General features: G+C 50.9%; 1 protein-coding gene across 3 annotated transcripts in view; it reads left to right on the forward strand.

Moving 5' to 3' along the window:
- Positions 1-2,898, forward strand: part of BCL11A (BCL11 transcription factor A) — a 67,787-nt gene extending 64,889 nt beyond the window's left edge. For all 3 annotated transcript variants that reach the window (XM_065630913.1, XM_065630912.1, XM_065630911.1), the window contains one exon: positions 2,807-2,898. In XM_065630913.1, coding sequence (XP_065486985.1) covers positions 2,807-2,898 — 92 coding nt within the window. The remainder of the gene's footprint in view (positions 1-2,806) is intronic.
- The last annotated feature ends 8,541 nt before the right edge of the window (positions 2,899-11,439 follow it).

Below are 11,439 nucleotides of genomic sequence, written 5' to 3' on the forward strand. Positions count from 1 at the left end.
AGCTGGTTTTGGGGGCACGGGGTGAAATCGGCCGGAGCCGATTTCTCTCGGCGGGGGGGACGCGCCGCGGATCCGGCGTCGCACCCACCGGAGCCCAAAGCTCCTGGCAGGAGCTGGGACCTCCCCTCCCTCCATCCCTCCCTTCTCCCCTGGGCTTTATTTTATTTTATTTTTGTGGGTATCACAGGTTTATGCAACGTTTTATGTGCATTGTCTTTGAAATCCGGACTCCAGTTCAGGTCCCCCCTGTCCCCCCCCTTAGGGGTCTGTATATGTTGTCAGTTTGACAAATACCGCATGTTGCAGCATCTCTTTACTTTATTAAAGCACGTACTGCTGTGATACTGTCTCTTGCTGTTCCTAGTGTAATGGATTTAATACTTTTTTCTTTTCCTTTTTTTTTTTTTTCTATTTTTGTAAAACCTGCCGGTTGTTCTGTCGTCTTCTTGTGATGGCATCGTTTGTTGCCCTGTATTTTGCCCAGCGCCTTCTGAAGGAGAAGTTTGGGATTTTAAAAAATTACAAGAATATATATGTAAAGAAAAAAAAAATCCTTAAAAAAAGAAAAAGCAGCTTGGTTTTAATCCCAGGACAGCAGGAATGAAGGTTGCATGGTTTGGGCTAGTGGGACGAGCATGCGGGGGGGCTGGAGAAGCACCCCCGAACACGCTCCCATTCTCCGGGCTGGCACCCCAAAAGTTGGACGCGGTGCCGGAGCCGCAGGGATGCGGGTGCTGCCGGAGGGACCCCCGGAGGGAGCAGGGACCCCTGGTCCGGCCCCGGGGCACGGCTTTTGATGCCGTCACACAGAACGTCTGGGCACTGTCCGGTCCCTCCTTCCGTGTCACCGTTTTCGTTGCTACCGCGGTCGAGACGGTGTCTGGAGGGCGCGCGTCGGCTGGTCCCCCCGGGGTTGAGCGTAGCCCGGCTGGCTTTCGGAGCGCGTGCTGTACCCCGTGTCTATGCTACGGTGGTCGCCATTCCGCTGCCTTTCTCTATACTATGTTTTACATGCAAATTCATCCTATATACACGCATATATAGAGGTATTAGTATGCAGATCTATATACACTCCTCTCTAGGCAGATCTGTGCTCCCTGCGCTGCTACGAGATTAACAGGTGGAAAGCATACGACCTTTTTTTTTTTTTTTTTTTTTTTTAAATTTCGCGGCGATGCGTTTTGATTCACAGCTTTCAGAAAGTTAAATTCGGCGGGTTTCAGGGAGGTAAATAAGGCCGCCGGGTGCTGCGTCTCCCCGTGGTTTGGAGGAGCAGCAGCTCCTGCTGTAGAGACGTTGTCCGAGGTGGTCGACCCGAGCGTGGCAGTCGCCTCAACGCCAACGCAGAATTCGCGAACGTGACGTTTCTCATCTTTTTCTGCCAGTGGTGATGAGTTGACGGGGTGAGGAACCCACCGGAGTTTGTTGGGTTGGGGCGTGAATGTCTCGGGCCCCACTGAGCTGCTCGCGTGGCCGAGAAACTTTGCTCTTTCTGTGCGAGGTGGAGATGTCTCTGTAAATAAGAGCGATATTTGGGTAACCGTCTCTATTTTTAAAATCTTAAAACCCATCAGCTTTGGAGGAGAAACATGTTTTTATGGCGCAGACCCCTTTGCTGTTAGTATTTAATCGCCTCCAAATTGAATGATTAATGTAATGAAGGCACTGAAACGGTATCCAGAATTTAGGCTACAGATGTTTCATATTTATTATGTTTCCAAGGGCTGAGATAAATACAGGAATAAGCGATACCATGTCTTTGCTCGACATTCAGGAGGCTCTGGCGTATCTGATGAGATGCAATTTTGGGGTTTATCTGAAGTGCAGAGTTTGTAACAAAAAAGCTAAAGATACCAGCCGCTCTTTTAGCTCCCTCCCTATTTTTTTTTTTCCTCCTATAGAGGTTGAAAGCTATTTTTGGCGGATGCACGGGGAAATTGTAATAATGACTGCTGGTTTCGGAGGAGCCGCAGGGATCCGGGCGCGGGGTTCCCTCCCCACTGAGGGGCAGGGGGTGTGGGGGACCCCCCGGGTTTGTGCGGGACGTGCGGTCGTGCTGGTGCGGCCCGTGGCCGCGGTGGCTGCGGCGCTTTTGGCTCCCTTGAGGGTCTCAGCCTGTTTTAATATCAGCCTGAAATATCGGCTCAGGCATCAGCAGCAACGAGCCCTCCCCCGGGGGGGAAACTGGGCACGTATTCTTGACTCGAGGAGCCACTCCGGTTTACACGCGGTGAAGATCTGGCCTAGGAGCTGCTTATTTAGTCTCCACAGCAGCTCGTGTGGAGCCCTTCGACCCCTCTCTTAAATATTAATGAAGCAATCTCCATAGAAACTGGCACCCGGGTCGGGATGGGGAGGTGGATTTTGAGTTGGGGAAGGTCCTCCAGGAACCACCCGCCGCGTGATGTGTGAGAAGTACCCATGGCTTTAAGAGGCTCTGCTGTACCCAGATGCACCGTGGGTGCCGGGGAAAGCCCCTGAGGTTTTGGGAAAGAGGAAATTTTCAGGCAGGCTGGCTCGGTCCTTGCCCAATATCCCGGCACAGCGCAGGTTTCTCAGTAAACCCTGAGGTTTTTTTCCACCTAAACCATCCCTGTGGTTCCTGGCCAGTGCCGAGCGATGCCGGACGCGAGAGTGTGGCCTGAGAGGAGGAAGGGCTCCGTCCTGCTCCATCCCTTTGCGACAGTTGGGTGTCCTAGTTGTTAACGAAAAAAAAACAAAACCAAAAAAAAGTGAAATAAGAGCAAAACTCGCACCGTGGGCCATGTCACACCTGTTCTCTCCTCTGTCCCCATGCTCTCTGTAGGTTCGACGTACCCCCCCAGCTGGCGCAGCGCCCAGGGAGCCCCGGACATCTGGCAGTTTTCGGATGGAAGTTCAAGAGCACTTAAATTCTGAAAGGAGGTGAAGCTGGGGCGAGCGGCCGGCGGCGGCGCGGTGTCCGGAGGTGGCCTCTGTCCTGCTGGCTCGCCGTGTCCCCGGGAGAGCCGGAGAAGTCACCTCGCCGAAGGCAGCGCTCCCCGGGCTCCTCCTGCCTGCAAGACTATCGTATTTATATTTTGTAATAGAGTACAACTCTTCTTTGGGGTTGTTTTGGGGTTTTTTGTTGCCTTTTTTAAATTTTTTTTTTTCTAAAAACGAAAGCAAACCCACCCGCCAAGGTGAAGGGCTTAGCGATGGCTTCGACCGGCTCCTTTCCCTGTGGAAAAGACTGTCTTTGCTCTCATGGACAGCCCAGCCTCTTGGTTTTATCTCCATGACTTGCCATTTCTCGGAAGGCGCATCTGATGTGACGAATTAAAAATAAAAACAAAACACAGTGTAGGTCTGTGGGTGGGTGGGAAATTGCCATAATAAATGTTGGAGCTTTAGGTTTTGTTTGCTCTGTCTTTAATTTTTAATGCTAACAAGGGCCAGGCGGCTGGTGTGACTTTGTATTAACCGTATCGGCTGCGGAAAACCAAACGCTGAGTTTACAAAGAGAAAGCCGGGGCTGGTGTCAGCGCGAGGGGCCCCCAAGTTGGGGTCAACCCCTGTTGGCGATGGGTGATGCTGAAGTGGAAGGTCTCTCCATCGCCCGCCTCCTCTTAATGACTGCCGGCTCTCGTGTTGCATTTCTGCTGTTAAACCACGTGCTTTTGGGGCTGGTGGGATCCGTCACATCCCTTAGTGTCCATCTGAGGAGAAGCGAGGCCAGGCAAGGGGTTTCGGCGTGTGATGGAGATGCTGTGGGTACCAGGGATGCAGAGCTGTGGGTACCAGGGATGCAGAGCCAGGGGATGCAGAGCTGTGGGTACCAGGGATGCAGAGCTGTGGGTACCAGGGGATGCAGAGCTGTGGTATGGGGGGAGCTGCTGTCAGGTCGGTGTGCCGGTGTCCCCACTGAGCTCCCCAGCCTTGGCACAGCATCCCCGCTTGCTGGGGACACTTGTCCCTCGCTCAGGGCTGAGCACCCGCCCAAGGAGTTTGCCGAGCAGAAGATGGGTTGTGTGCGTGCTCGTGTGCTGTCTCCGCGGGGATTTATAGGCTGTAGCGACTCGTGCCTGTGCCGGCGAGCGGGAATGGACCTTATTTGGTGAAAGAAACCAGCTGGGGAGCGATGGAGCCGCTGGCCGGCCGTGTCGGGCTGCCGGGCGCAGTGGGACAGAGCCGAGTCCCAGGGCAGCGCCAGCCGATTGATTTATTTCGTGTCTTGGCTCCATCCTCACTTCTGCTTTTATTGGTCTCTCTTAAAATCCGAGTGAGGCACCTGGCTGGGCTGACTCCCTCCTGGCAAAAAGGCCATAGGGAAAATGTTGTTGCCTTTTCAATGGGTGGTTGTTGCTCTTTTTTTTTTTGCCTTTTTTTTTTTTTTTTTTTTTTAAAACCCCAGGCTGTGGTTCTCCTGTTGGCCGTGTCATAGCACAAGCACAGACACTTTTGTACCTTGGAGCACGGTGAGGGGTCAGGGTGGGCAGCAAAAGCTCTGGGGTCAAATCAGGAGCCTGGGGGGGACCCAAAGGGAGCTATTGCTCCTTCTTTTAAGGCAACTTGGTCTTTGCGGTCCAATTACCCCAAAGTCTGCACACACTTGAAGCTTTTTTTATCATTAAGAGATGTTTTTAAAAGGTTTGTACTATCCCAGCCAGTGCTACCACCTCTGTATCTGCTTATAAGGGTTTTTTTGAGCCTTGGAAGGGTGAATCCTGTTGTGTTAAGCATCCTATTGATTGCGAACATGCCACGGGTGAGGGTTTAGCAACTCCCATCGGCTGCTGGCACCTCCACTGCTGCCCTGGGCCATCTGCAGCCGGGCAGCCGTGTCAGGTCAGAACTAACGGTGTTATTAATTGCAAAGGGGGTTGCTCTGCTCTCTCCTCCTAATTGCAAACCAGGGATCACCTGGGATGTATCTGCAGCAGCCCCGCAATGCTTATAATAACGAGCAGCTGCAAAGCTACTTTCTGAGGGTTTTTCAGTGTGCTGGCCAGTTTTGGAGGTGTATTTACCCTTCCTTTGAGTACAGGCAAAGCTCAGGGCGTAGATGGCTTTTGGGGGCATCTACTTGTACTTCTGATGCTCTGCCCGGTGGAACGAGTGCCATGTGCTCAGATTTCTCCAGCCACGGCCCATCTCTCCTCCAGCGGCCAGCACGAGGCGGGAGGTTCTCCCAGGAAAAGGAGAAAACAACAGAGCTGCGACAGTGAAAAGTTCTACCTGTCTTTACGTGAAGTGTTGCAGGTGAGGTGACGTACGTGGTCCTTAAGATGCGTATTTTTTTGATACGGGTGTTAGCCCTGCTGCAACTCTTAGGACTTTCAAACATCTGCAGAATTTGTGTTGCCTTAAAGTTACAAATCTGTGTAATGACTGTGCTGGGGGCTCCTCTGTGCTGCTGCAGGGTCGGATCCTGCTCAGGGGCTGCTGGGGCTCTTGCAAAGCGACTGGGCAGCCCCAGCACCGGGTTTTGGTGGAGCTCCGAGGGTTCCCGCAGCTTTGTGCGACCTGGGCTGCCGCGCGCGTTAATTAGGGGCATCATCGTTAGGGCCCTCTTTTTGTCTGGCCAGGACTCGGCCGCTGCAAAGCTTTGCGCTGCGTCTGGGTGCGCGGAGGATCGTCAGCCATTGCGTTACAGCGACTTAATGAGTTTCTGCCAATTAGCAGGAGTTGAGGGTTTCCTGCGAGGGGAGAGCTGGAATCCTATTCGCCTCAAAGCTGGAGGTTGCTGTGGTTTTGGTGCGAGAGGGGCGGTATTCCCAGGGATTTTGTATTTTAGCAGATTCCCAATGTGTCATCTGCGTATCAGAGGTAAAAAACGGAGTACGTTCGGTCTTTATAAAGAAAATAAAGCTCCTGAAGTTTTGGACTTCTTAATAAACAAAAGAAAAGCTTCCTCTTTCCCACTCCAGGAGGCTGAGATGAGCAAGATACCTGGGAATTAGCTAGCTTAGCTTTGATTTTTCGGGGAGTTTGAAAAGCTGCTTTCAAGCTTGAAGGCGATTTGACTGTGCTGCGTTTTTGTTTCGAAGCACATTTTCATGACACTAAAATGCAGCGAAGGTCAAGTCTTTTGTGAAGTCTAACTTAAATTTTGCTTTCAAAAGAACGTGTATTTCGGATTCGCGCCGCGTTCGGGCCGTGGGCTATTACAAGGCGAGAAGAGAGGGGTGAAAAGAACGTGTTGGAGGTCACTTATTGAACACAGTGTCTCCAGAAAGGATCTGAAACCAGACCTAAACCCCCCACAAATGGGACTTCCAGCGACACTCCCAAACCTCCCATGTTCCGTTTCAACCCCAGCTTTGTGTTGGGTCCCACTAAGTGACCTGTGGGACCAGCGGCAGCGTCAAATTTTGAGGATGCTCAAAATATAAGCCCTACTCCAAAACTAAGCCCTAGTTACAGTTCATTTAAAAAGTCAATTTAAATAGTGTTCAGGCAGCTATACATGTAAAAAAGTAGTGAGTTTTGGAGCAAGAATTATATATAAGACCCTGTCTTATTTTCAGGGAAACGGGGTCAGTTAAACCTTGTTGCCCCTCCGTCCAAACACCCCCTGAACCTCCAGAAATCACCCTCTTACCATTCAACTTCTACAGGGCTCCAAATCAACAATTATTCCCAAGGAAAGATGGAGTTGGAGGGGGAACACAACAACAAAAAAAAAAACCCACAACAAAATATGGCCCTTATTCCTTAATCTCACTGGATAGAGTTACACATCTGGTAGAGGCTTGTTCGTTGTTACTGTTACTTTTATTGCGTCTTTAGCGGTGATGAAGTTCAGATGGCAGAACCAGTGGGCCCCAATTTAATTTAGCCTGGGCCTCCCGTAACGAGCACGACGTGATCCCCGGGAAACTCTGGCTCAGCCACGGTGACGGGCAGAGGTGGTGCGGACAGACGGACAGACGGCCGGACAGGCAAACTCCCGTGGCAAGGCTGGGGGGGGAAAGGAGAAATTTGGAAATGGGGGTGATGATGGGTGGGTTGGAGGTGTCTGTGCCGTTTGCCGTGTAAGCATCAGTCAGTGCCGTGAGATGGAAGGATGGACAGATAGCTTTTCTTGTCAAAACCCAGAAGCAAGATCACGAGGTGGATTTCCACTTTTTGGGTTGTTTTTCTTTTTTTTTCCTCTCTCTTTTTTTTTTTTTTTTTTTTGGTGGCTGTGTGCGCCGTGACACTCCCTGAGGTTGCTCTAGCCCTGATGGCTCTTCCCTGGCGATTTCCATGACCCTCTGGGTTTCCAGGGGTGATGTACAGAAGCTCCCACCTCTACCCCGATGTCTGCAAGTGCATGTGTCTAAGGGCTATACAGGATTCATTTACGGGCCTCCCGTTGGCGGGGTATGTGCATGCAAAAATGAAGGTTGTATTTGGCTTCTCATATTCAGATCTATATTCCATATTGTGTTGACAAAGAAAAAAAAAAAAGAAAAAAGCAACTCAGCCCCCGTGCTGAAGAATGTGATGGACTGATGACTTTCAGAAACATACTGTAAATCAAGGAAGCTAATAAATACTTGCTATTAATAAAATGGGGCTACTGCCTTTCAAGTTATTTTCACGTTTTACAACATCTTAAAATTTAAAGGGGATGAAAAAAGCAAAAGGGAATGAAAAAAGCAATACTTTTGGACCTTCCCTCCTCCCCCGGCATGGTTGTTGCTGAACTTAACCTACTCAAATGCCCAGACAAGATGAGTTTTTCCTCGATGAGAAGATCTAGATGGAGTGATAAGACCCCTGCCCAACCCCATAGAGATGACCAGGGGCTGCCCCAGCAACAGGATCCCCTTGGCAAGTGGTGGCCTCTTGCTGAGTTGTCCCCACGGGCTGGCAGAAGATCCCTGGAGCTTGTCCAGACCAATGCATCAAAGAGCCCGCAGCTCCAAGCGCTACCACCTGCCCCAGTTCACGCTGCGCCTTTAATGCTTCCCAGTTGTGAGCAAAGCTACTCCAGGTGGTAAGTGCATGGGCAGAGCATCCACGGGCTGCTTAACCCTTTCCTTCGGGTTTCTCCGGCTCTATAGCAAGAGGTTGGGTGAAGGTGATGGTGGCCAAGGGCCTCCCGTAAAGCAGAAGCAGCAAAAAACGGGGCTGTGAACTTCTTGAGCATCTGCAGCAGAGCTGGTGGTGCCTACGGGGACGCCAGCTCGCTCTTTAAATAGCTGTGCCCTGGCAAACCCGGGGCACTTTGGGCAGGGAGGGAGTAGAGGATGAAGCCCTAAATAAACCTTGCTTTTTCTTCTCTCTGCGAGCGTCTGTCCTTTCCCCGACCTCCTCGTCCAGCCCTGCATTGGCCGTGACACTTGGGTGCCCAGGCTGCCTCTGGCAGCCCCTGTCCCGCGGCTCAGCTCCAGAAAAGCCTCTCTCGGTGGGCTCCGCCTGCCCCGTTCTCCCCAAACACCCCTAATTCCAGTACGGATAAAACTTATCTTTATTTTTTCTGTATTTTCCTCCCCAAAGACCTTCCCCGCCACCTCCCCAGCACACTCCCCCGGGTTTCGGCTTTTTCGTTCGGAGGCTTTGGGGAGCAACATCCCTTCGGGAGCTGTTTTGCACCTGGCTGCTCCTGTTGGCTTTTTGCTGTCTAAAAATCCCCTTTTAAACTTTTTTTTTTTTCCGCCCTGCCTTCTCTCTCTCCCCTGCTGAAGAGATAGCAGCTTCTGTAGCTGTAGTGATTAAAGGGGAGGGGAGGAAAAAAAAAAAAAGATTCAAAGTAGAGCCTGGCAATATAAAATAAGGTGTGGAGGTGACGAGTGATCCAAGGGTATATTAAAGCAGGGGCTGGCATTTTTTGAGATCTCTCCTACCTGCAGCGTGTTCGAGCACCTTGGAGACCGTTTTGAAACGCCAAGCATCCGCCCCTGGGCCCTAATTTGGGCAAGTTTAAAAGCGTCCTCTGGGATTTAGTGAGGTGGTTGCTGTTTTCCTCTCCCGGCGAGCCCAGCGCTGCCGTATGGATGCGGGGCTGGAAGGGGACGTGGGGACAAATCTCACCCCAGCCCTGCTCCACCGCGCGAGGGGATCGGAGGATGTGCGCCCCTGGAAAGGGCACAGACGGGGAAAACCTCCCTGGTTTTAAATGCTTTGAAAAGTGTATTCCCAGCCTCGCTGGCAGAGGCAGTCGGGAGAAAGAAAAGAGCTCATTGCATGCGACGAGCAGGGCAGGCACGGGGAAATTATGCATTTTTCTGGACTGGCTTATTCCCTTCTGTGTATTAAACATTATTTTAATATTCGAGTGACAATGTTTTATAATTAAGCTAAATGTAAGAGATGGAGCTCGCCGGAGAGCTGGGCTTGGCGTGAGGAAGGTTCCATCCGCTGCCCAGGGTTAAGCGCGGGTTGTAGCATCCTCTGCGGCCGCGCTGGCAAGGACCCTGCCCGGCTCTCAAATGCCAACGTGTCCCACACTACAGGAATTAAAACCTTTAACTCATAAAGGTTGTAATCTTAATACAGAAGAAAAGCGCTTTAAAAAAATTACATTGGTTCACAGACATCTATTGAACTCATGAGGGGAAATCTAGCCCCTGAGAGATAGAAACTAAAGAGCTGAGCCATAAACCAGTACGATAACATCCTTATTATAAGATGCAAATTAAGGGGCCCAATTCACTTTAAAAAAGCATTATGAGTATTTAATTTTTCTAGGGGGAATATCTCTGAAGTTGGCCTGTGTGTGGTTTTTCATGCTGTGTACTTAAAAAAAAAAAAAAAAAAAAAAAAAGTGAGGCCACGAAGAAGCTGCCAAAGACAGAGATGAGGATGCTGAGCGGCGGTTTGGGTGTCGGAAGAAATAGCTGGTGCTTATCGTGGGCGGAAGAGCTGGTATTTGCACTGGATTCGGATGGGGAGACTGCAGCTAAAGCCAGGAGCGTTGCAGTGGGTTTCTGAGGGTGTAAAACGGGGTCTGAACCTGCTCTGGGTTTTGTTCTACGGAAGTGTTTCATCCCCGGAGCGCTGGCTCGGTCCCAGGCTGTCTCGGGCCGGCAGCTCGGTGCCGACACCGGTGCTCTGTGGGTCAAGAAGTGCTCGGTCGAGACCCCATCTGAGTTTTGGGGATTTTCTAGGTAACCCACTCCCCGTCCTTGGCGTTGCATCCCCTTTTGGGAGGCGGCTGGGCTGCCGTGATGCTGCCCGCAGCGTTATTGGTCCCGGCTTATAGAAAACACAGCCTGGCAAAAGGACCACGGGGCTTTGGGGTGCTTTGTTTGAGGCTCTTGTGCACACTGGAGCCTTTAAAAATTATTATTATTTTTTTTTCCCCCTGAAGTTGGAAGATGGCGTAATCATTGCCCTTGCTGTTTGTCAGATGTTGGAGGTTAAAGCCTGGAGCCAGGAGCAGGACTTGGCACACAGGCTGGGGACAGCTGGGCTGAAAAGGGAGGGAGCCTCCGAGTGTTTGGTCTGCTCTCCATCCAGCTTTAGGGTTGGAAGGTCAAGACTTGTTTGAAAAAGCGAAGAAAATGCAGTACCCTTAATTCGCATCCTTAGAAACAAAAGGCCTGTTTCAGCCGGAGCCATCGGGAGCCTGGAATTGTCTTTTCGAACACAGACAATAAAACAAAACCCCCTACCCTGAACAATCGCTTTTCAGGCGGGCACTATACAGCTTTCCTATATAATGCCTGGAGGTCAAGGGTTGAATAAGATAAGGAGACCAGGTAAATATGTGCATTTGAAACCCAAGGATTAGGGGGTTTTATTTATCTTGCTGAGTTGTTGAGCATCTCTCCCCTTACGGAGACAAAAACTGGGATGAGGGCTGCCGGCCCCAACCCCACAGTGCGAGTTTGGGGTCAGGCTCTGTTCCCACCCTGCAGCCTCCGCCCGGGGTTCGGGGCACAAAATAATGGGGTTTTCCCTATGTTGGGTTTATCGGCTGAGGAAAACCCTGGTCTCTAGCTGGACCTCAACAGCTAAGCTAGGACTGGCCTGAGCTGTGCACTGGAACCTCTTCTTCACCCAAAGGCCACCTCCCCATTCCCTCTCTGGCAATCCAGTACGTACTTGTTTCCAAACCACTATTTACAGGGAATGGTGCTGCTTTGTAAAGCTGCACGGATGCATGTGGCCATAAAGACCATAAAATAGTGGTAGGTAATGCCCAGTATCAGGTGCTGGGCTGGCCAAAGCCTTAGGAATACAGACTCCTTGCTTTGAGTTTAAAAAAAAAAAAAATTAAAAAATCAATATATCGTTCTTTTATCTTGTTTAGGAATCGTAAATTTAGCATGTAACAGGGTTAGCGGACCAGCCAGGCAGCTGTATGGGGCCAGAGGTTAGTTAGGCTGGAAGTATTTATGGGGCTGTTGCTCAGCTGGTCCCTGGGGAGGCGGCGCTGGGCGGGCTCATCACTTGTTGGACGCAGCATTAAACACCTATTAAAACAAACAAAACAACCTTTTTTTCTGATAGAGCAGGCTGTGCTGTGGTAGTCCTCCCAGAGAT

Source organism: Caloenas nicobarica, chromosome 3 (genome assembly GCF_036013445.1).
Source record: "Caloenas nicobarica isolate bCalNic1 chromosome 3, bCalNic1.hap1, whole genome shotgun sequence".
Classification (NCBI taxonomy): Eukaryota; Metazoa; Chordata; class Aves; order Columbiformes; family Columbidae; genus Caloenas; species Caloenas nicobarica.